At 40.6% G+C, this 25,645-nt stretch overlaps 1 protein-coding gene across 5 annotated transcripts in view; it reads right to left on the reverse strand.

Annotated features, from left to right (window-relative positions):
• The window catches only part of SCN8A (sodium voltage-gated channel alpha subunit 8), a 323,320-nt gene that overhangs the window by 170,411 nt on the left and 127,264 nt on the right, over nucleotides 1–25,645 (reverse strand). For 2 of the 5 annotated variants that reach the window (XM_077483713.1, XM_077483711.1), the window contains exons 1-3: nucleotides 15,309–15,396; nucleotides 12,601–12,729; nucleotides 5,943–6,034 (exon numbers count right to left, since the gene is read on the reverse strand). In XM_077483713.1, the coding sequence (XP_077339839.1) occupies nucleotides 5,943–6,034; nucleotides 12,601–12,729; nucleotides 15,309–15,388 (301 nt within the window). In that variant the 5' untranslated portion in view covers nucleotides 15,389–15,396. Of the gene's footprint in view, nucleotides 1–5,942; nucleotides 6,035–6,146; nucleotides 6,239–12,600; nucleotides 12,730–15,308; nucleotides 15,399–18,401; nucleotides 18,521–25,645 lie in introns of those variants that run through there. The other 3 variants (XM_077483714.1, XM_077483712.1, XM_077483715.1) reach the window with 2 other exon arrangements.

Consider the following 25,645-nt stretch of genomic DNA (forward strand, 5'->3'; position numbering starts at 1 on the left):
AATTTGGACATTTTCACTTAGCGGTGTACTCACTTTTGTTGCCAGTGGTTTAGACATTAATGGCTGTGTGTTCAGTTATTTTGAGGGGACATCAAATTTACACTGTTATACAAGCTGTACACTCACTACTTTACATTGTAGCAAAGTTTAGTTTCTTCAGTGTTGTCACAAGAAAAGATATAATAAAATATTTAAAAAAATGTGAGGGGTGTACTCACTTTTGTGAGATACTGTATATCAAAGCCTATTTTTCTACAAAGGATGGCTGCATACAAAAGGGATCAGGAAATAAGCACTAGGATAAAGTATACTAGCATATTTATTTTTTATAATCGACTGTCTGATATCACTTTATACATATTCATAGATATGTTCAGCTAGTAGCGTCTATTGTAGAGAACCTATAGATATTGTGGTAGCAAATACTACCTCATCTGCCCAACCTAAATATGCATTTAATCAAATTTCTGTTCATTTTGAATATCTAATTATGCGCAGTTCGAAGAGGTAAACAGAAACTTAATTTTTTACATGTTTGGATAACTGAAGTGAATATTCACTGAACTTATTGGGTGAAGATTCTAAAGTTAGCCTCTATGAGTTAAAGTTACTTTTTGACTCTCCAAATGGAAGCTTGTCCCTAGGTTGGGAACAGCAGGACAATGTTTAGGGGACCATGTTTTTATACTGAGTATACCACATTATGTTTCTTTGTGTATTGATCTTTGATACAACTGGCTTTTGAATGGCATCCTTTCCAGATAATCCAATGTTATGAAGCTCAAAATGTACAATTCATTTTGAGACTAGGTTATCTGAAAATATTCCTTAGTGCATGCCATTTCTTGTTGCTCAGCTTTAATATTTAATTTCCTTGTCACTAATGTAGTTTGGCATTTTTGTGAACATTTATACATTCAAAAAGTTGTTTTCTGACCTTGTACCTGCACTATGCGTTCATTTTTATGACAACTCACATATAAAGGTATTAATCAATACCTCTTTTCTTCAAATTACATTTAAGTCTTTTTTTCCAGTATGTTTCCTTTTTGTCCATCCTCATTGTGCTGGTTTATACTGCCATTTGTGTTTGGCTTGGTAGGTGAAAGATGCGTTTTAAAGAAGTAACATAGTGATGGAGAAATAAATACTTGTTTGGAATAACTCAGGCTACATCACTTCAGAACCATCGTTCTTCACTCAATACCTTTCTAAATTTGAGCAGATAGAAATGCCTTACAGATTTGCAAGGCAAATTCTTGCAAGCTTTAGGGATACTTGGAAAACATAACCTACCTTTCACTTATTGCTCTAGGATTCTGTTAATAAATATATTGCTAACATATCAGCCAAAAATCATATGACTAAACAAAGAACATTTTCCATGTTTATCATTAGCAATTCACCAATTTACATCTTAAACAAGTCCTGATAGACCATACAGTAAAACAGCAATAGCAAATAAAACATGCAACTATATCATAACACATGAAGCAAACATTTTCAGGAGTGGGGTCAAGCTTGGAAGTAGTATATTTTCATGCAAATCATTTAAACGCCAAGGCTGAACTGCTTTCAAGTCCTAAAATAAATTTGCAAATACCAATATTTCTACTAAAGTAAAATAAGAAAAGGAAATAATAGGCAAATCATAAATATAATAATTGTAAATGTTTAAATGTTTGAAAATATTTTTTATTATATATATATATATATATATATATATATAATATAACATTACAGCTTTATTTATTTTTTTGTTTTACAGTACACATTAAATGCTATGATTCTAACTTAATTTTTTCGAAGATATAGTTTGAGAACTTTATTTATAAGATGTGGACATTAAGAATATATTCCATACATTTTACCAGTTGCAAGTACCAATCAAGTGCATACTGAAAAAGACAAATACACAGCATATTTCAACGCATTGACTATAAATATACAAGTTGTAAATTTATAAATAATGTAGATATATTAAAAATTATTTTTTTCATCAATAGACTATTTTTTCTTTAATACACTAAAACAAGTTTATGTTTAAAATTATAAGAATTAGTTATTTTAAAATAAAATGCATGTAATCTACAATCTAAATCATTTTTTTAAATATATATTTTACTATAAAACAAATATTGTTATGTTAAAACTAATAAAAATCCAATAACGGAAAGTAAATTTTGTACTTTTGTATTTCTAATAAAACAGTTTATTTGTCTTACAGTCCACTTTGATTGGGGGAAAAAAAGTTAAAAAAAGAAGAAAAAGAAAGGAAAATAGCTATTCATTGAGACATGCAATAACTTTGCATTTTAATGTTAGGCTTGGCAGTCTTAAAGAGACCAAACTGGGCAATTGTCTCTGATAGTGTATGTAAAATGTGTAATCATCTCACTTTTTACACAACTGCAAACAATCTTGGACGCTACCTAGTGCTTCATGCCAACAAACTGACTTCATCTCACATGAAAGATGATGAAATATAAAACATTTAACTCCGCTCCAGTGCTATATACATTTTATAGTTTTTACATTATGGCATGCTAGCATGCATGCATCATTAATACATAAAGTATGTACTCTCTTTTGCATTCCCAATAGTGGATCCACCAGTAGGAAGTGTATTGCATTGATCAGTTGTATGTAAACTAGACATGTGCATTCGTTTTCGTCCGAATGCCTTTTCGTCCGAATTTCAGCTTTTTTCGTTTTCGTTTTGACAAACGATAACGAAAGCACAAAATCCGAAAAACGAAAGATCCGACATAAATAAATGCTTTATTTTCGTTTTCATTGTTACAACAGTTCGATATAGAATAGGAGATTCGACATGACTCTGACAACAATCTGTGTCTATAGAACCTGTGGTCGAATGTGCCTAACCTTACCTCTATTAGTCCAAGATTATATAGAGAAAATATTCGACAGAGAAAAAAGATTTGACAGAGAGAAAAGATTCTGCAAGTTACTGTCCTAAAAAGTGTTTGGGGACCCGGGTCCTGCCCCAGGGGACATGTATCAATGCAAAAAAAAGTTTTAAAAACGGCCGTTTTTTCGGGAGCAGTGATTTTAATAATGATTAAAGTGAAACAATAAAAGTGTAATATTCCTTTAAATTTCGTAGGGGGGGTTGTCTATAGTATGCCTGTGAAGGGGCGCATGTTTCCCGTGCTTAGAACTGTCCCTGCACAAAGTGTCATTTATGCAGGAAAAAAAGTCCTTTAAAATCACTCACAGCTATTATGAATTGTCGGCTCTGTAATACAGAGAACACTCATTGAAAGTCATTGATAAAAAAATAAATAAATAAATAAATAAATAAAATAAAAAAGCGTGGGGGTCCCCCAAATTCAATTACCAGGCTCTTTTAGGTCTGGTATGGATATTAAGGGGAACCCTGCCTCAAATTTAAGAAAAAATTTGACGTGGGGTTCCCCCTAAATATCCATAACCAGACCCTTCAGGTCTGGTATGGATATTAAGGGGAACCCCGCATCAAATTAAAAAAAAATTGACGTGGGGTTCCCCCTAAAAATCCATACCAGACCCTTTATCCGAGCACGCAACCTGGCAGGCCGCAGGAAAAGAGGGGGGACGAGAGAGCGGCCCCCCCTCCCTCCTGAACCGTACCAGGCCACATGCCCTCAACATTGGGAGGATGCTTTGGGGGTCTGTGACCCCTCAAAGCACCTTGTCCCCATGTTGATGAGGACAAGGGCCTCATCCCCACAACCCTGGCCGGTGGTTGTGGAGGTCTGCGGGCGGGGGGCTTATCAGAATCTGGAAGCCCCCTTTAACAAGGGGACCCCCAGATCCCGGCCCCCCCCTGTTTGAAATGGTAAGGGGGTACAAAAGTACCCCTACAATTTCACAAAGAAAGTGTAAAAAATGGTTAAATAAAACAAACACACTTTTGAAAAATTCCTTTATTAAAAATAAAAAAATTAAAAAAAGATTCCAGCGGCGGTAATCCACTCTTGCTATCCAGCGACGGACGGTCATCTCTCCAGCGATGGCTCATCTCATCCAGCGCAGCGAATCCTCCATCCTTCTTCTGTTTCCGTGGAGGAGACACTGCAGGCATTCCGGCGGCTGACGTTTCTTATATACGGAGGGCGGGGCCACCCGTCACCTGACCCCACCCCCCTCTGACGCAAGGGGAAACCCGGGGTTCCCTGTGACGTATGGGTGACCCCGCACCCCTCTGATGTAACACAGGCAGGTTTCCGTTACATCAGAGGGGTGCGGGGTCACCCATACGTCACGGGGAACCCCGGGTTTCCCCTTGCGTCAGAGGGGGGCGGGGTCAGGTGACGGGTGGCCCCGCCCTCCGTATATAAGAAACGTCAGCCGCCGGAATGCCTGCAGTGTCTCCTCCACGGAGACAGAAGAAGGATGGAGGATTCGCTGCGCTGGATGAGATGAGCCATCGCTGGAGAGATGACCGTCCGTCGCTGGATAGCAAGAGTGGATTACCGCCGCTGGAATCTTTTTTTTATTTTTTTATTTTTAATAAAGGAATTTTTCAAAAGTGTGTTTGTTTTATTTAACCATTTTTTACACTTTCTTTCTGAAATGGTAGGGGTACTTTTGTACCCCCTTACCATTTCAAACAGGGGGGGGCCGGGATCTGGGGGTCCCCTTGTTAAAGGGGGCTTCCAGATTCTGATAAGCCCCCCGCCCGCAGACCTCCACAACCACCGGCCAGGGTTGTGGGGATGAGGCCCTTGTCCACATCAACATGGGGACAAGGTGCTTTGAGGGGTCACAGACCCCCAAAGCATCCTCCCAATGTTGAGGGCATGTGGCCTGGTACGGTTCAGGAGGAAGGGGGGGCGCTCTCTCGTCCCCCCCTCTTTTCCTGCGGCCTGCCAGGTTGCGTGCTCGGATAAAGGGTCTGGTATGGATTTTTAGGGGGAACCCCACGTCAATTTTTTTTTTTATTTGACGCGGGGTTCCCCTTAATATCCATACCAGACCTGAAGGGTCTGGTTATGGATATTTAGGGGGAACCCCACGTCAAATTTTTTCTTAAATTTGAGGCAGGGTTCCCCTTAATATCCATACCAGACCTGAAGGGCCTGGTAATTGAATTTGGGGGACCCCCACGCTTTTTTATTTATTTATTTATTTTTTTATCAATGACTTTCAATGAGTGTTCTCTGTATTACGGAGCCGACAATTCATAATAGCTGCGAGTGATTTTAAAGGACTTTTTTTCCTGCATAAATGACACTTTGTGCTGGGACAGTTCTAAGCACGGGAAACATGCGCCCCTTCACAGGCACACTATAGACAACCCCCCCCCCTACGAAATTTAAAGGAATATTACACTTTTATTGTTTCACTTTAATCATTATTAAAATAACTGCTCCCGAAAAAACGGACGTTTTTAAAACTTTTTTTTGCATTGATACATGTCCCCTGGGGCAGGACCCGGGTCCCCAAACACTTTTTAGGACAGTAACTTGCAAATTAGCCTTTAAAATTAGCACTTTAGATTTTGAACGTTGGAGTCCCATAGACTTTAATAGGGTTCTAAAGTATGCTATATAGTTAGCTCCGTCGAATCTTCTTTATACATTCGACAGACACCATAAGCCTTCCAAGACAGATTCGACCGTAATTCATGTGGATTTTCGGACGAATGCAATTTTTGAACGAAAAACGAAATAAATAAAAACGAATTTCGGGAGTAACTAAATAAATTAAGTTTTCGGACGAAAACGAAATTCCGAAACGAAATATTTTACTCTGCACATGTCTAATGTAAACCCAAATGACTCTCCACTATTAGTGGTCAGTATTATATGAGCCATTCAGTATACTTGCCTTAGAGAAAAGAAGACTGCAAAGCCAGTCAAAAATGTGTATCATTTTTGAAAGAAACCACAGAATGTGAATGAAAGATCAGCCTTAGTGTTTAAACGTTATCTCACCTGGAATGACAGAGATAGTTTTCAAAGCTCGGAGAACTCTGAATGTTCTCAGCGCTGAGACATTCCCAAGGTCCACAAACTCTGTCACATATCTGTAATAAGGGAGGTCACACACAAACACAATGACAAAACACAAAACAACTACAACAGGAAGTACGTCACAGGGCCTAACCAACACCTAACATCCACTGCAGGCCACCTTACCTGGAATTACAGATATAGTTTTCAAAGCTCTCAGAACTCTGAAAGTGCGCAGAGCTGAAACATTGCCTAGGTTTACAAACTCTGTTATATACCTGCAGAATCAAATCAGAGTTACTTGTAATGGGGTGGATGGATAAGTGTAGACCCTACATTATCCAGACTGAGCCTAAGGAAGTATTTCAAAATTTTTAGGTGGCCTATAGCAATTCATAGGCAAACCGATGTGCTTCAAATAAGGTTTCTATAACTGCCCGATGTTAGAGAATAGTTTGTATCCAAGTATGAGGTTAGTGGCTCAGAATTTCATAACCTAGAAATTTTAGAGTCTGATAAAAAGCAAAGATTTTATTTTAAACTTCATAAGTACCTAGTTACTGAATGGAAACAGCCTCTTAAGACAGCATTTGACTCATTCAATGCTATTCTTCACAGTTTAGAATATGTAAACTGTTTTCTATCGGTAATGGGTGGCACCATGTGTAGGCAATGTCCATATTGAATTATCTTGAACTTTTATACGACAAGGAAGTATTTTTATATTTATAAGCTCAGACACTCACAAACTGATGGTTGCTGCCACTGTTAAACCTGGAGTTGTATGTTGAAGAAGACCTTTGCTTGAAAGCATATGTATCCTGTCACTGAAGACCTCCTTCGGAAAATGCTAATCATTATCGTAAAGTGATATTAAAGGCTTTCTTCTTTTCTTTTTTAACAAAGATATCATACTTGCCTGCTCTGTGCAGTGGTTTTGGACAGAGCAGTCCCAATACTTCTCTTCTCAGGTCTCTTGCTGACACTTTTGGCCCCTCCCTCCTGCTGACTGCCCCCATTCCCAATCCGCGGCTCTGCGTGTCCAGTCAGACACAGAGCCGTGACTCGGCCCTGCCCCTTCTTTCACCGCATTGGCTCACTGTCTGTGAATGACAGTGCCAATGGCTCCCGCTGCTGTCTCAGCCAATGAGGAAGTAGAGTCCCTTGGAGAGGACTTGTGCACATCGCTGGAGCGGGATGGGGCTTGGGGAAATGTAAGGGGGGGGCTGGAGAAACTGATGCACATAGGTTTTTTTTTCTTCTTGCATAGAATGCATGAAGGTGAAAAAAATCTTGTGCCTTTAGAATCACTTTAAATACATTCTGAGCTAAAGAATATGTAAACCCAACATTTCATATTCCTGATATGTGCCAGCTGTACCATATACTTGTATAAAAAAGTATCCTGTTCTCCTTGTATTGCTTCATTTGTGTAAAATCCATGCTGTTCCTGCCAGTCCCTCTGCTTTCCTATTAAAAACTGACCATACTAAGCAAGAGAAGACTTTGTGCTTAGTTCTCTAGCTCTGCTGGGAACTCAGCCTGCTCTTTTCCAATTATCAGACTTGTCCTGACACGCCCTCTCTGCATAGCCTCTCACTGGGAAAATCAGTGTGCTGCTGTTTCCCTTCCTCAGCTGAGAACAGAGAGAACGTGATCACTTATTAAAAAGTAAGAAAAAGGTATTTGTTTTTTTATATCTATACACGTGTTTTTCCTTTCATTTCTAGTTTACTGAATAGGTTGTTTTACAAGGTGAGAGTTTTAATGAACTAGAACAAGTATAAGGATCAGGGGTTCACTATGATATTACTTGCTGCTTTACATCACAGACTCAAAAAGTATTAAGGCCAAGCAGTTAGCATTTTCAAAAGGTGGCCAACAATGGCAGCCTCCATATTTCTCTTAGCACAGATTTCCTTACAGGAAGGGGAAGACCAGATGAGAGAATGGTAAAATATCTTGCATTTGAATATGACAAGGTTTTTATTCTGCACTCTCAAACCATTCATCACAGATTTGGGTCACTTATCTCTATAGAGTTACTAAAAAAAATGTTTTGTCTGATTTTTGCGTCATTTATCTTAAAATTTAAAGTAAAAGGAAACATGTTTGCTTTGTTGACAGTAACTGACACAAATATTCTTCATTTTTACAAAGCCATTTAAAAAAAAGTAAGGAAGGTTATAATTTAGCTTCCACAAATGGAAAACATTTTATAATGTCTGAAACAGAGTAACTGGGGACATACAGTCTGGTCATGGGATTAAATAAAAACATATTTTCTAAGAAGAAAACCTTGGACCTAGAAAAGTCAATTACAAATATGTTCTTTATAGAACACAAGATTGATATGTGTATTGAAATGTCTCTCTGCATTTGTGCAAAGTGTAGGAGTGTTATGAGATCAGATTTTCCGATGGGAAATGTTGGATGTGAGCTTGTTGGCGGTAAGTCCGACCGTGTGTATGCTCTATCGGACATTTGTTGGCAGACTTTCCGCCAACAAATGTTGGCTAGCGGGTTCTCAAATTTTCTACCAACAAATTTTTGTTGTCAGACTTTACGATCGTGTGTACACAAGTACATCGCACAAAAGTCCACGCATGCTTGGAATCAAGTACGAGTATCACGTACGTCTTGTACGTCACTATGTTTGTAATTGTTGGCCAACATTTGTATGACCATGTGTATGCAAGACACAGCGATCGTGTGTACGGGGCATTAGGCTGGATGGTAGGCTGACAACGTTTTTCCATATCTCGAACATAGGACCATACGCACGATCTGACTTTACGACAACAGCGGTCCGATGGACCTGTTTTATCAGACAATCTGACCGTCTGTATGCTCCCAAGGACAATTGTGTTGCTTTTTCAATGGACAAATGTTCGCTGTGCATGCTCTCAAACTTTTCGACAACAAATGTCCGATGGAGGATAATCCGATCATGTGTACACAAGTCGATCGGACTAAAGTCCAAAGTACAAACACGCATGCTCAAAACCAATGCTAAACATCAGCCAACAACAGCAGAAGTTGCCCAAAGGGTGGTGGTAAAGAGCTGAAAAACCACGTGATTTGGTGAAAGTTGTCTGAAAATGTTCTGCTGTGTGTATGCAGAACAAGTTCACGGCCAACGCCCATTCAGACAACAAAAAACACGGAAAAGTTAGATGGAAGTCCGATCGTGTGTATGAGACTTAATACACACTTGAGAAGGAATCAACTACATATGGCTTCATTTGTTAACACAAACTAGGCAGGCTAGTATTAGATTGGGACTTAACAGTAGCCTTGGAATGCTCCTCTAGTAAATCAAACCAAGGCCAGCACATTACTGTACTGAGGGCCAGTCATAATGTGAATAGGCTGGAATTACTTTCCATAGTTTTAGATGATTTTATTATTGAGTTAGAGCAGACGCAGACAACTGAAGATTACATGTTGCCAACATTCTCAGACACAGCAGCTTTTTCTGGCAAATGGCAGAACTTCCAGGCTTGCAAAAAAAAAAACTTTTTCTCTAGGGAAAGACTATATGTACTGTAACTCTAAATAAAAGAAAGTACAGTGCCTTGAAAAAGTATTCATAACCCTTAAAATTGTCCACATTTTGTCATGTTAAAACCAAAAACCTAAATGTATGTATGATGCTGCCACCACCATGTTTCACGGTGGGGATGGTGTGCTCAGGGTGGCTTCTTCCAAACTGCAAACGGGACTTCTTATAGCTTTCTTCATGCCACACTTTCAGAAAGGCCTGATTTGTGGAGTGCATGACTAATGGTTGTCCTGTTGAAAGATTCTCCCACCTGAGCTGTGGCTCTCTGCAGCTCCTCCAGGGTTACCATGGGCCTCTTGGCTGCTTGTCTGATTAATATTTGCTTTGCCCGGCCTGTCAGTCTAGGTGGACGGCCATGTCTTGGTAGGTTTGCAGTTGTGCCATACGCTTTCCATTTTCGGATGATGGATTGAACAGTGCTTCGTTAGATGTCCAAAGCTTGGGATTTTTTTTTAATAACCTAATCCTGCTTTAAATTTCTCCACAACTTTATCACTGACCCGTCTGGTCTGTTCCTTGGCCTTCCATAATTCTGTTTGTTCACCAAGGTTCTCTAACAAACCACTGAGGGCTTCACAGAACAGCTGTATTTATACTGAGATTTAAATTACACACAGGGCTCTATTTACTAATTAGGTGACTTCTGAAGGCAATTGGTTCTGCTAGATTTTAGTTAGTGGTATGTGGAAAATTTCAAGGGGTAGAATACTTTTTCAAGACACTGTATGTGTAGTTCAGTGTTATATGGCCAGTATGGCTGTTGTTCACAGCTCTGCTTAGAAAAGGACACAATGCACAGTATATCCTTATGATTAATTTGTTTCTTGCAAAGTCTAATTGGACAAGAAGAAACATTTCAGGGAAATCTCAGGCAGGGGATGTTTGTCTGCTTGTAAAATATTCCCACAGTTTGCCCTTTATGTAATTTTAGAGCTGTTGCATTTAATCATGTGACCCAAAGTTTGAGAAGATAATGAGACCACTTAACCTAATTTTCAACAATTTATATCTGCACATTTCTTTACTGCAGCCAACACCTATACAATGTGAGTGTTTTCTTCTATTTCTTTCTTTCTGACAGCATGACATTTTTCTTTTTGTAATTGCACTATGGGTCTCAAAAGCAGTCACTGACTGTAGAGGTCATAAATTACACTTTTGCTTAAAAATGATAAAAATTGGCATTACTGGCAGTGATGACACTCTATAACTCTATAACATATACAACCATTTACCAATGCACCATCAATTATATTACTTTTCCAATAAGGTAAATGAGGGGGTTATTTACTAAAGGCAAATCTGGTTTGCAGTACAAGTGCACTTGGAAGTAAAGTCTCTGTAGATCCGAGGGGGACATGCAAGGAAAATAAAAAACAGCATTTTTGTTTGCACATGATTGGATAATAAAATCAGCAGAGCTTCACCTCATTTCTGAGCCTCCCCCTCAGATCTACAGCAATCTACAGCGACTGCACTTCCAAGTGCACTTTCAGTGCAATTGTAGTGCAAAGTGGATTTGCCTTTAGTAAATAATCCCCTTGGAGTAGTAGTATTGCCCACTGATAAGATGGTAGTAATTCCAAGCAGAAATTGGAGGGGAAAAATAATTCAAATATACCTACCAAATATTATCTCAAAGCCGAGCAAGTAGGAAAAACCAGAAGTACAATACTGATTTAGACGTGTATGCATTTTTAAAGAGGAAGCAAACCCTGATGGGTTTACTTTCTCTTTGTTTCCCTGCAAAGATAAAGCATAATGGACTACTATGCATCGCATAGTAGTCCATTATGTGTCACTTACCTGACACAGGAGCCAGCGATGTCACCGCTGTCCCCTCTTCCATGGAGCGTCCATCTTCTTTCCGGGTATCGTGGCTCCGGCACTGTGATTGGCCGGAGCCGCGATGACATCAATCCTGTGCGAGCGCAGGGGAGCCGCCACTAACGCATATCGCTGTTAGCAGCGGCATGTTCAGTGCGTCTGCGCGCCGCTGTCTACGGCTCATGCGCCGTAGACAGCTGTCACTGTCTTTTTGCAAATATCTCCTAAACCGTGTAGGTTTAGGAGATATTTCTTGGACCTACAGGTAAGCCTTAATCTAGACTTACATGTAGGTCAGAGTGGTCTGTAAGGGTTTACAACCACTTTAAGGCTGCTATCATGTCGATTCAGTGATTGGATCTATGAGTACAATACAATCATAATATTTATTGTCCAGTTCACTTACTCTGTCAGGGATCATAAATGATGTAGTTTTATGGTTAACTAATTAACAAAAAAGACACATGTCCATGTATATGACTTTTTATCCATAATTCTCTTTAGAGTCTTGGGATTGAAAACACCCCTTCCAAACTGCTAAGACAGGAAAAACACTCTTTTCTAGTTTGATTCCAAAGCTTCCTGTTTCAGTTTTACTGCTTCCTGGATTACCTCCCTCTTAACTGGTCACTGCTGATGATGCCAATTCATTGTTAAATGAACAAGCAATGGGGGGAGAGCACAGGCAAGCTGGATTGCTACTACAGTATATTACAGGCCTGATTAATGTGTGTAAATCAAAAATTTTAACAAAATTTTAATTCAATGGACAAGCAAAATAGTAAACATGTATTTCTGCTTGGAGCTCATTCCATCATTAAGGCCGGGTTCACACTTATGCGAATCCAATTCGCATGACAGGAGACTGTGACAGTCTCTCAATGGAGCCCATTCACACAGCTCTGGGGGGGGGCTGTGGTCCTCACTAGAAAAGGGTCCTTTGCATCTCTGGCTCCATTTCAGGTCCAAATTCAGGCAAAAATTCAGGCCTGATTCACACCTGAAATAGAGAACAGGGATACACCAGACCCGCTGCTGAGAGCCGCGGCCGCAGCTAGTGTGAATTCGGCCTAAAGGTAAGCCTAGGAGACACAGTATACTTGGAGTGTGACCATGATTTTTTCTCCATTTCCTGCAATTAATTATAATTAAAAAGATGTAGACCAGCTACATTTAAAGACTTGGTTTGAAAATCCCAAAGACAATATGTAAAATTATATTTAGCACTGTAAAGAATCAAATACTTACGCCATCATAATAACGCTGAAATCTAACCAATTCCATGGATCCCGCAAAAATGTAAAACTATCTATACAAAAACCTCTTGCAATCATTTTTACAAGTGATTCAAATGTATAAATTCCAGTGAAGGTGTACCTGTGAAAAAAAAAAACATTAAGTTTTACATTTCCAGGTATGGTATAATAAATTACCAAAAACAACTGGTAAATTGCTAAAAATTTATATTTGATATACATAGTATATATTTCTTTATATTTTAAAGACACCTGAGATGGTGTTTAAAAGGTGTTGCTTCTAGATGTGACATTTAAATTATATTTAGGCTAAATTGTATTGCATCAAAACAAAAGAAGCCTGCGCATATAATTTGGTAGGTAGCTTGCCAAATTACAGTGGTATGCTTTGTAGGTGAGCTGGAAATCAAGGACCCAACTGCCAGACTAGACTAGCTCAATTAGTTGACCTGTGATATGTCACTATACACCTTTTTTACCGGAGCGGTGCCCCATGGACCTGCTAAACTGTACAACATATACATCGCTAAAAGTGGTTGTAAACTAAAAAAAAAAAAAAAACCTGTAAGACAAATGCATAATAAGCTTGTATGCATCGCATACTAGCTCATTATGAAATACTTGCCTTAGATCGAAGCTGTTGCTGCGGTCCCCGCACACCGGGGTTATTTCCGGGCTCCAGTGCTGTGATTGGCTGGAGCCACGATGATGTCACCCGTGGGAGCCGCCGTCACGGCACGACTACTGAAGAAACGGCACGAACAGGCGCATGTGCTGACATTATCAGCACATGCGCCTGTTCGTGCCGTTTCTTCAGTAGTCGTGCCGTGACGGCGGCTCCCACGAGTGACATCATCGTGGCTCCAGCCAATCACAGCACTGGAGCCCGCAAACCCGGAAATAACCCCGGTGTGTGGGGACCGCTGCAACAGCTTCGATACAGTGAATATCCCCTAAACTGTGCAAGTTTAGGAGATATTCACGGTATCTACAGGTAAGCCTTATTATAGGCTTACCTGTAGTGAAAAGTGGTGTAACAGGGTTTACAACATCTTTAGGCCTAGTACACACGGCCCGAATGTCGGGTCGATTTGTCTGGTTCAACAGAAACCAGCCGACATTCGGCCCAAGTGTACAGCAGCCGGTCTTAGCAATCTGATGTTAGTACAGAGATCTTCTCTGCTGTGCTATTCTGTTGAAGGGTCATGACCAAAAAAGGTCTGCCAACCAGCTCCCCCTGTCAGAACATAAAAGCAAAGCAGGGAAGATCGCAATACTAACATCAGATTGTTAGTGCAATGCGCTTGGTTAGGAAAAAAATAAATAGTAGTGTGTGCAAGGCTTTAGTCTCAAATGCCTGCATCATTTGAGGTCAGATGATGTCTCTGATCTGTGAGGGGTTCTTAATCAGACTGATGTCTAACTGCACCACACCACTGTCAGCAACAAGAGATACACCCAGCTGCTAAGGTTTAAGTGATTCTTTAAAGCGGGAGTCCGCCGGGACTCCGCGTTTTTATTTTTTTTTAAAAGCCAGCAGCTACAAATACTGCAGCTGCTGACTTTTAAAATAGTGACACTTACCTGTCCAGCGCGCCCGCGATGTCGGCACCCGAAGCTGATCTCTACATCGTCTCTCGGGTGCTGCCACCGCCATCTTGGGTATGGGAATCAGGAAATGGAGCCTTTCGGCTTCATTTCCCGATTCCCTACTGCGCATGCGCGAGTCGCGCTGCGCAATAAGGACGGTCCCCGCTGCCTCTGGGATCTGTGTGTTTCCCAGCAGGCAGCGGGGCACTTGCGGAAAGGGGCGGGCACTTGCAGAAAGGGGCGTAATCTACGCCCCTTTACGCAGAGAGCTATCCCGGAAGTGGGTGCAGATACCTGTACTGTACAGGTATCTGCACCCCCCTCCCCCCTGAAAGGTGGCAATTGTGGCGCCGGAGGGGGGGGGGGTTCCGATGAGCGGAAGGTCCACTTTAGGGTGGACCTCCGCTTTAAGGATAAGATTACCATTCTATACAAGAAAGTTTCTCACACATAACTAATGTAAGTATAGTAAATGCAGCCCATTGCTATTAATGTGCTTGTACACACAGGCACCTAAATATGTGCTGTGTATAAATCAGTGAAAAATATGAAAAAAATCTGTGTTGCTGGACAGTATTTTAGGCATCTATGCATGTAGATGCACAAATATGCACCTATATGCACAAATTCACACATACAACACATCCCAACAAAAGAAATAAGAATGGTTATGTGCATGTGTGAAAAATCACGTGAATATGCACATTTACTATACTGACGATCCTTGCATTTCTATGCAGGGATTTTCTGCCATGAATCTTATGTTCAGACATCAGTACTGTGTATGTTTTATGTTTAATATAGAAACTAGAAATATCATTTTCTAATTTGCACTGAAAGCATTATGCCAATACAGTACTTTCCAACATATTTTAGACACCACCAGTGGTCTTATGCAATAGTTCTAATTTTTATTAAAGATATATGAAACATAATTAGATAATAGCAAATCTGGCATCAGGCTTGTATACATAAAAAGCAGGGTCATGCTAGGATGCATCTCCTTGTGTGTTATAAACTCTGCTTTACCTTGTGAACATACAGCTGCCAAACCACACATCCTACATGCAGTAATTAAAATAGAAATAAATGAATAAAACATGTACTTACTCCACTTGTTTAGACCATTCTGGGGGATTACTAAAAGTCATGAATACGCAGTTGGTCAAAATAGTGCACATAATGATCATGCTAAATACTGTATACTGAGGTTAAGGAAGCATATGGTGTGTATTCATTCAAAAGAAAATTACAATACATCAAAAACACATTTTAATTAACATTCCATTAAACATTCCATTTTTTAATTCAAGATTAAAGTAGATCTATGCCATACATAAAAAATTCAACTGAAAAGGAAATATGTCAAAAAACAAATATGGTACCTGCCATACTGACCTCCATCTGAAAATGTTAGTTACCTGTCTGTCTTTGGTTCTGATGCATTATGAGTCACAATTCTGGAACAAGTATGTCACAATTTAAGTCATAGTGGAGTCCTAATTTGCATTCATGTTATAGGTCAGTAACTCAAAATATGTTAAAAACAGAAAGGCACAATGACAGCCAACTAGTATTGGTACTGTACTGGTTTCATGTAACCACCTCTTGCCCCATGGCTTCTGAGAAAAAGGCGAAGAGATCCCAAATACTTATCTTTCTACTTGAATCCCCTCAGTAGTTATTCACAGGAGAAATTACTCATGTAACCTCAGCCAAACTAAAAAGGTATGTTTGGGCAGCTGGTAACTCAGCGGTTGCATAGTTAGTCAGGTTGAAAAAAAGACAGACCATCTAGGTCAACTTCCAGAAAAAAAAATAATGAAATTCTCCATGTAAACAATTTTATAACCACAGATGATCCAGAGGAAGGCAAAAAAAAAACAAAAAAACAAAAAACAAATAAAGCATGATCCAATATGTTCCAGCAGGGGGGGAAAAGTCTGTCCTGATCCCCAGGAGGCAATCAGATATTCACTGGATTAACAACCCCTGGTGTTATTAATTATAAATGCAAATATGTAGTTATATTTAGGGCCAGTTCACACCAGATGCAGTTCATTTTTTTCTGCACCAATACAGTCAGTTCCGGTCAGTTTCCAGTGAGTTTCTGCACCAGAAACTGACTGCATGGTGCGAACTAGAGCCATTGGAATACATGGAAAACACTGTGTATGCATTTTTAGTGCAGAAAAAAGGAACTGAACGGAACTGCGTCTGGTGTCTGCGTCTGCGTCTGGTGTGAACTGGCCCTTAGTGCATTTATGAATCCACCCAGCTTTTTTCAAACAATCTAACAATCTGAGCTTGCCAGAATTAGTTCTTGACTGAAGAATAAACCTTTATCTGTAGCAACCATCTGACCAATGCCTTAGTACTAGTCATGCAATTTGTTAATGAAAGGTTTTCCTTCCTTTCATGGGATTCAAGAAAATAAAATATTTGGGATCTCTTTACTATGGCCCCTTTCAGACGGAGCGGAATCTGTCAAGTGGATCTACCTGCTCAGAGGGAGGGTCACTCCACTGAGCAGGCAGATGACAGGTCCCTGTCCGCTACGCTATGCAGATGGACACAGACACAGCCCACTATTCTCTATGGGGCGATCTGAGCCAATCGGCCAGACTGATGGTTACCTTATCCAAATTCATCTGTTTTTAGCGGAAGGGATCGAATCAGATGCCGGCGGGTGTCAGGGGACATATATGCTGACATTCGCAGCTCCATAGAGAACAATGGGTGGTTCAATTGGGTCTGCCTGAAAAATCGACAGGCAGACCCGATAGGTCTGCTGGTGTGAAAGGGGCTTAAATGTTAAGAAACCTTACAGAGAATCGTATGTGAAAGCTACAGATCCAGTTTAAAGTCTACAACCTGCTTAAACATTTGCTGATTAGATTATATCATATTCACATTTAAAGATGTAGCTTTATCCGTAATGGGGATTGGGGCAAAATGATTTGCACACATTCACGTGGTCCTGAATACAGGACGCAACGAGACCTATTATTGACGTTTTCCTCATCTATAAACATAGGAATGTGTACAGCACATAAAAAAAAGGACAGCAAAATATTAGCGATTAGCCAACCATAGGACTGCTTTTAATTATTTTCCTTTTAATTTTCACACTCTTACTTTAAGTGAATATTAAATACTTAAATCAATAGCATGTAATGTCCCAATTATCATATGAAGAATTAAAACAAAAGCTTTGGTCTAGCCACAAAGATCCAGACAGTTCAAAGGATTATAACAGTAATGGCAAAATTAACAATGCAGAGTGAAAGGCAGACATTTATTCGTGCTGGCTGATAATTTATTGGTAAATAATGGTATTATACTAAGTATTCATTGCGTGCCAATTTTATAAGCCAGAGTAGCTGGAAAAAGGGTGTGATAATTGGTGCTAAAATATTTTTTCATTTTTTATTAATCTGTTTGCTTGAGGTGTAGACAATTTCAGCGGATATCATCCATATAATTTGGAGTCATGCATGTAGCCCATCCTCTTGCCGCTCCTATACACAGTATACAATAATTGGGCCATCATGGTTCTGTTACTTGCAGAACTCTGTACACTAAAATAAAATCATGAATATTCAGTTGTTATTATAACGAATTGTGCGGCACATACTAGCGTTTTTCATTAGCTGGTGGTATGACTGGAATAAGGGTCGTAATCATAGATGGTTCAAATGTGGTAGTGTTTGGTGTTCTGTGAACAAGTACTTGAAGCCAGGCTGCATGTCCAGTTCTGGACAGGGAATAAGAGTTCAGGTAGACTATAAATGATCTTTAGAGAGTACCACATTCCTGTTCCTACATTGACAGTTAGTTATAGTACACAATAGCAGGCTACAAAAAAACATGGCGGTGCTTGAAGCACTTGTCTAGAAAAGAGAAAATCATAAGTACAGCCTTTCAGCTCTTCTAATGGATTTTTGTGGAACTGTAGCCATTTTTTCTAATTTAGGATAGAGTTAGGAAGGGTTACAATCTATGTCAAGTTTTTATAGGAGGAAATCCCACCTTTGACAGCTGGAGTGTCCTCACCTCCTAGAATAGTGAGACAACAGCAATAAAAACCTTAACCCTTCCCTATGCCATCCAAAACCATAACATGTTGGTTGAAGTTGCACTTTAATATTAATTTAAAAGGAAAAACGAACACAACCCAAATCACATTTTATAAAAGGATATGAATGTATCAAAATTTTAATAGCTATCCTCCTAAATGGGTTAAAAGGACTTAAAATATACATGGCAGGCGTGGCACTAAATCTGAAGATTGTTTTTCCTTTGTTTAATACTATAAAGGTCTGCAGAAAAAGAGAGAGAGAGAGAGAAAAGCATAGGTTAGGAAATTATAACAAAAATAATACTATTTTAATTTTTGCAGTGTGCATTATATTAGAATACAATGGATTATTTACTAAAGGAAAATCCACTTTGCACTGCAAGTGCACTTGGAAGTAAAGTCGCTGTAGATCCGAGGGGGACATGCAAGGAAAATAAAAAACAGCATTTTAGCTTGCACATGATTGGATGATAAAATCAGCAGAGCTTCCACTCATTTCAGATCTACGCCTTCGATTTATAATGCACGCACTTTCAAGTGCACTTGCAGTGCAAAGTGGAATTGACTTTCGTAAATAACCTCCAATGTCTCCCTATCCCTTATTTATTTACAAACCATAAAAAAGCCAGTTGGCCCACTAACTCATTTTATATTACCCAGTTAGTCTAAGGTGTTCTGCAAATCAGATCACACTGTATAAATTGTTCATTGCTATACTATGTACAATACATATCATTGATTATTTCTATCCATCTGCAGTCCCAATATGTTTATGTTTACCCCTACTATCAACTCCCAGTCTATGAGAAATGGAAAACGTAGAATTAAATAGGCCATATTATGTCTTATCATAAGTGCCTTGCGATGGATCAGAGTGCCTCTGAATTATAGTGTATCTAAACCCAAATTCTTTATTCAAATATCTTGTTGTTTTGATCCTGTAATGCAAAAAAAAAAAATGATTTTTTATATTTGCCCTTTTATTTAAAGGAGTTTTTAAGGCAGAAGTTTTTTTTTATCCGAATGCATTTTATGCATTACAATAAAAACCCTACTGCATGTAGCAGCCATCTCCCCCCCCCCCCCCCAGCACCCCTAATACTTACCGGAGCCCCATCACTGTCCAGCAATGCCCACAAGTTCCTCGACCATCTGGGATTCTCCCCCCTGATAAGCTGAGACACAGCAGTGGCTCCATTGGTTCCTGCAGCTGTCAATTAAAGTCAGTTAGCCAATCAGGGGAGAGAGGGGACACGTGGAGCTGTAGCTCAGGTACCCCTATAGAAAGCTTCTTGCTGTGGGGGCACTCGACAGGAGGGAGTGGCCAGGAGCATCGAAGAGTGACCCGAGAAGAGGAGGATCCAGGCTGCTCTGTGCAAATCCACTGCAACAGGGCAGGTAAGTATTACATGTTTATTTATTTATTTTTAAAAACAAGACTTTACAATCTTTTTAAGGCCCCTTTCACACTTGCGAATCTGTTTTCACAGACTCTGCTTGCTCAGCAGGGATTGAATCAGATGTCAGCAGACATGTCACCACTGACATCGGTCGCTCCATAGAAGTACATGGAGCAGGTCCGCCTGAAAAAAACGGACAGGCGGACCTGAACGGTCCGCATGTGTGAAAGCGGCCTGAGTCATGCCAGCAAGGTGTATCCAAAGACACTTCCTTTCCTAGGGCAACAATGTTTACCTTAGTTCAACTCCTATGCAGTGGGGGTGATTTACTAAAACTGGAGAAAGCTAAATCTGGTGCAGCTCTGCATGGTAGCCAATTAGCTTCTAACTTCAGTTTATTCACATAAGCTTTGGCAAAAACAGTCTGGAAGCTGATGTCTATGCAGAGTCGCACCAGATTCTGTACTCTCCTGTTTTAGTAAATTAACTACAGTGAGCTCCTACAAAGAGTCTATAGGAAGTGCACAGTGCATGGAGAGAAGACACGAACAATGGAATGGAAAAACTTTATGTTTAACAAAAAAGTATAAAAAATTCAAATTCACTCAAGCTGGCAAAATACTATTAGTCTTTTTTGTTCAGCCAAAAAAAATTATAACAGATTCCTCCATCCATGAAAAAGTGATGAATTGAGGAATCTCTCCTGCTGGGTCATTGTCACAATACGCTGAACAGTGGCTGCAGCTGATTGTTTTCCTGACCTTCCTGAAAAAGGCAGTTGCCTGGAAGTCCTATACTGTATATCTAATGTCTTGCTGAGCCACTGACCCAGAAAAAGAATGCAAATGAAAATCTCTGACACCATTCTAATTTCTCTGGTTACATACATGTTTCAAGTCAATGACTCCAGCAGTAGTCAACAATTGCACCCTTTACAATGCTTAAACACATGCCCTATGATGTAAAATCTTGTCTGTACACTGTACATATGCAACAACTGTGCTAACATTTACATGCAAACAGTGTACAGCACACATAAAGACACAGCTGGCCTGCTCTGCCTAGTGTCCCTGGTTGCTATGACAAGAGCAGCTTCTGGCACCTACCATTTTCAGTTGCTAGGACGCAGGCACCTCCTGTCTCTTAGCATCCTAAGATGCAGATAGATTTTTTATGCAGCTCAAGGAAGATCCAGAATATGAAGCTGTGTGAAGCTCTGTGCATGGGAAAACAGCATAGCATACAGCTGCGTTCAGATATGTAAAAAAAAAGTATGCATTACCTACCTGAACGCATTATATTTTCTGCCATGTGCATGAGCCCATCAAAATCTGCACTTAGCTGTGTAGAAAAAAATAAATTGGAAAATCCACTGTTGTACGTATGGATCATATGTAATGCTGTATGCATGTAAATATTTCTGCTAAAGCTCACAGCTATACAGTGTTTTGTGTAAATGTATGCCTTTGGCCCTCAATGTCAAGGGTGCTACATGGCAGAAGTCAACTGCATCCCAGCAATCCATGTGGAAGCATTACAGCAAATAAAAGACGCTAGTTGTCTGGAACCACCTGTGTCCTGCAACAGAGGATACTATGTGCCAGAAACCTCCTGCATAATAGTAACCTAGGACATTAGGCAAGAGTAACAAGTGTCCTAACATCCTAGGAAGCTAGGCAGCAGAAGTAACCTAAGACGCTAGATGGTAGGTGCTGTCTGCATTCTAGCAACTTAGTATGCTAGGTGGCCTTGTTGAACCTTATTAGATCCCTTTAAAAGTCCTACAACCAGGAGCAGAGTGGGAAACAGGTGCACAAAGCTGGGAACTCAAGTACATATATCTCAGCACTCCAGCTCCTGAGACATATAAAAACCCAACATACATCAAAAGTATGTAAAATTAGGCATTAAGGTCCTGCCTCCTATCTGCACACAACATTTTCCATCACAAATGATACCTTAATTTCACAGATCAGATATACACTGTAAACCCAGCCTGTACATTCAAGGGATGGTTTCAAAATGATAACTATAAGACCCCATTCACAACTGAGCATTTTGTAGCTTGAAGCCTGAAGCTACAAAACGCTAGAGGGGAAAAAATCTATTATTCTCAATGGAGACGGTTCACATCTCCACTCCATGTCGCCTGAAGCCGAACGCCTGAAGCTCAAACAAGTTCCGGACCCTTTTTTGTCGCTCGAATTGAGCAGATTTGGGTGTTTTTCTTCTTTTAACATTGGTGACCTTTTGCCCTGCACAAAATCGTGGCAAATCGTGGTAAAAAACACTGCGAAACACGGTAAAAAATGCAGCAAAACACGCCGCAAAATCGTGGTAAATTTGCGCAATTTTCTGCTTGAAAACGCTACGCTCAGGTGTGAAGGCAGCCTTAGAAATGACAGCAGTTTTCTTTTTATCAACACACATACAGCATTTCAGATGAAGTTTAAATTACTCAGTCTGAACTTTAATCCTCCTCTTCACCAGATGATTTAATGCCCTGGCTTTTATTTATGTGAACAACTCTAAAGGGAACCTGGAGTCCCAGGAAATACCAGTAACTCAGACCTTGAAATATTTAATAGTTATCCATCTGAGCAACACTAATAACAAAACTTTAAATTAACAGTTCTAAGTTGAGTAAAATAAAAAATCAGCACAAGGGACATTGAATAAATGAAAGGGAGGGAGTCCCTCCATCTAAATGTAGTTGTTTATTTAAGAAAAAGAAAGCAATAAAAATATGCATGCACTCATTGCATAAATGGGATAACAGGCATGTAATCCATACATCCATCGTCCGTGTAGCAGAGTTTGGTAAGGAAGTGGCCAGAAATTGCAGTGTTTGCCAGGAAAGTGACCAGTGTTAGCAGAGCTGCACCATGAATCTGCTGGAAGACAAGTGGCTATGGTGTAGTCCATGCTTGAATGCAAGCTGTGCAGCGTAGCATCTGGGAATTCCTGGATCGACTCGGAGCAGCACAGTCAATAGCAGTGGATAACATCACACACTGACATGGTGGGTATGCGTTTTTGGGGCAGAACACACCCCTTTGTCAAGCTGGGTACAGGAATAGCTCTAGGCTTTATTTCCTTGAATAAACAGCTACATTTAGATGGAGACACGCTCTCTCTTTCATTTACTCTGTGTGCATTGGAGTTTTCTTAATGCTGGGTTAAGAAGAGCAGCATCCACCACACAGTGGCTGAACTGTCATTCTACCATTAAGACCTTTTGGACAATTATTGGACCCCCCCCCCCCATTAAAGTTCCCCTGCTCCATTTATCACATATACTATATTATAAAGAGTATTGGGACACCTGCCTTTACATGCACATGATCTTTAATGGCATCCCAGTCTTAGTACGTAGGGTACAATATTGAGTTGGCCCACCCTTTGCAGCTTCAGCTCTTCTGGAAAGGGGGTCCACAAGGTATAGGAGTGTGTCTATGGGAATGTTTGACCATTCTTCCAGAAGCGCATTTATGAAGTCAGGCACTGATGTGGCCGAGAAGGCCTGGCTCACAGTCTCTGCTCTAATTCATCCCAAAAGTGTTCTATCAGGTTGAGATTAGAACTCTGTGCAGGCCATTCAAGCTCTCCCACCCCAAACTCGCTCATCCACGTCTTTATGGACCTTTTTTTTTTTTGTATACTGTATATAGCTGGTTGTTAAGGAGGGGGCCAGGAAGCCTTCAGATGAGTCTTCAGTTGTCAGTGGGCTTTCCTGCTGAATGTAAAAAAAAGAATTGCCCGATAAAACAAATTGTGAAAAAAACATTGTGGGGCCCCCCAGGTCCATACCAGGCTCTTGGGTCTAGTATGGATTCGGAGGGAACCCCCCAAAATCCATACCAGACCCCTATCCAAGACTTCAGCCCGGCAGGTCAGGAAAAGGAGGGGACAACCATGCGCCCCCCCCCCAGAACCATACCAGGCTGCATGCCCTCAGCATGGGGAGGTGGGTGCTTTGGGGCAGTGGGGCTCTTGGGACCTCCCCCCCACGCCAAAATGTAAACAAAATGGTGTAGGGTTCCCCCCAAAATCCATACCAGACCCGTATGGGGTACTGTACCCCTACCCATTCAAAAAAGTAGTGTAGTGAGAAAAAATACAGTAGACAGTTTTAAACACATCTTATTAAATCTTCTTCCCCACTTCTTCCTCCAGTCGTCCTCCATCTTCTCCTGCATCTTCCTCCTCAGGGTTTCTCCTTCTCCTGCTTCTTCTTTGTCCTTTGTTCTTTGTCTGATGTTCTTCTTCTTCTCCCACCAATCCCACCGACGTCCCTCCTCCGATGCTGTGTCCCTCTGATCTGTCCATGCCGATGTCAAGCATGTCTTAGGTAATGATGGGGGTGTGGCCATCTGTAGACCCAGCCCCCTTGTGACGTCACTACATTCAATGTACAGCTAGAAAAAAAAACACATAAATCGCAAAACGCAAATCGCTGCAAAATCAAGTTAAAAAACGCGGTACTTGCACTTTGGATGCGAGTCCATTGAAGTCTATTACATGTAACTGCTGCATTTTGTGGATAAAAAAAAGTCCCGTCCCTTTCCAAAAATGCAGAGGCACAAAAATGCATTGATGTGAACATGTTCCATAGGAACCCATGTTAAAAAATGTCCACCTGGAATGACAAACAGATGTTTCGACTTCCTGATGGCAGAAGTGGCCTTGATTAAACATTTTAAAGCTTGGCCCCCCCATCCAATGGGCTAATTTCTTGAGTACTCCCCAAAAGGAATGTAGGAGCACACCCTCTTGTGTAATATGGACTCTGAAGGTCAATTCAGGCACAAAATTCAAGCATTGGCATGAGTACCGCCCTGTCTGGGAAGTATGCGAGTATGGGTTCTTTAAACCCCAAGGTCAACAATGTTGACTCTCTTCTGGCTGATGTTATTGCCACCAGTAAAGCAGTTTTCAGTGAGAGGTACCACAGGCATCTGATGCAATAACATCCAACAGCAATGGGAGATCTCATTTCGAAAAGAATTTGAGGTTTCAACCAAATTGCATCTTGAAAAAGTATAATTAAGTATAATTAAGTGTTGAATGCCCACTGTGAAGGCAGAGATAGCCAAAATGTGTGCCTATAGCATATTTACGCATAGACCTAAATCAAGCCACGCTTGCAGGCATTTCAGAACAGGCTTCTGAAATGTCCAGTGTAAAAATCTTGATCAGCAATAATACTGGGAATTTATGCCATATTCTACCATAAGCATGGTTAGCTGTCCTCTCTTGTTTTCGAAAGAGTATTCACAATCTTCACAGAGCGTACAAAATCCATTAGCCTCTGCCTCTCCAGAACCAGGCCATCAGCCTGAGCCTGTCGAATGCAGGATGAATGGGACATTTGGAGAAGATTTGATCTTACAGGCAGAGGGAGTCAACCCTTGACACTCATAAGGATGAGCAGAGGGTACCAAGGCCCCTTCAGCCAATCTGGGAATCTCACCAAAACTGTCACCTTTCCCCACCACAGCCTCAGCTGGAAGCCGAGAATCAGAGGGAGAAGCAGAAAGGCATAAGCTGTCTTGGAGATTCACTCTGCGATCAGCACCTCCGCTTCGATTGCTTATGGGTTCTGGGCCCTGGAATAGAACTTCAGCAACTTGATGTTGACTGCAGATGTGAGCAGTCTACTTCTGGAAGAAAAATACCAAGTTCTGTTAGTTCTTGAAAGACTCACAGTAGTCTGGACCATTCATTGTCGTCCAGACTTGTCCTGGACAAATAGTGTGCCTGAAGATTCTTCTGACCAGGCACATAGGCCGCAGATAGCTGCAGAAGATTGACTTTGGCAGATTCTATAATTAGACAAATCTCCTTCAGAAGGGAGAGACTGAGCCTTGTTTCCAGATGTAGGCCACAGTCATTGCACTGTGCAAATTTACCAGAACGGGCTTACCCTGGATGAGGTGACTGAAGGCTAAGAGCCTGAAATGCTG

The sequence above is a fragment of the Lithobates pipiens genome, unplaced genomic scaffold (genome assembly GCF_037356315.1).
Source record: "Lithobates pipiens isolate NorthernLeopardFrog02 unplaced genomic scaffold, aLitPip1_a1.2 Scaffold_16, whole genome shotgun sequence".
NCBI lineage: Eukaryota > Metazoa > Chordata > Amphibia > Anura > Ranidae > Lithobates > Lithobates pipiens.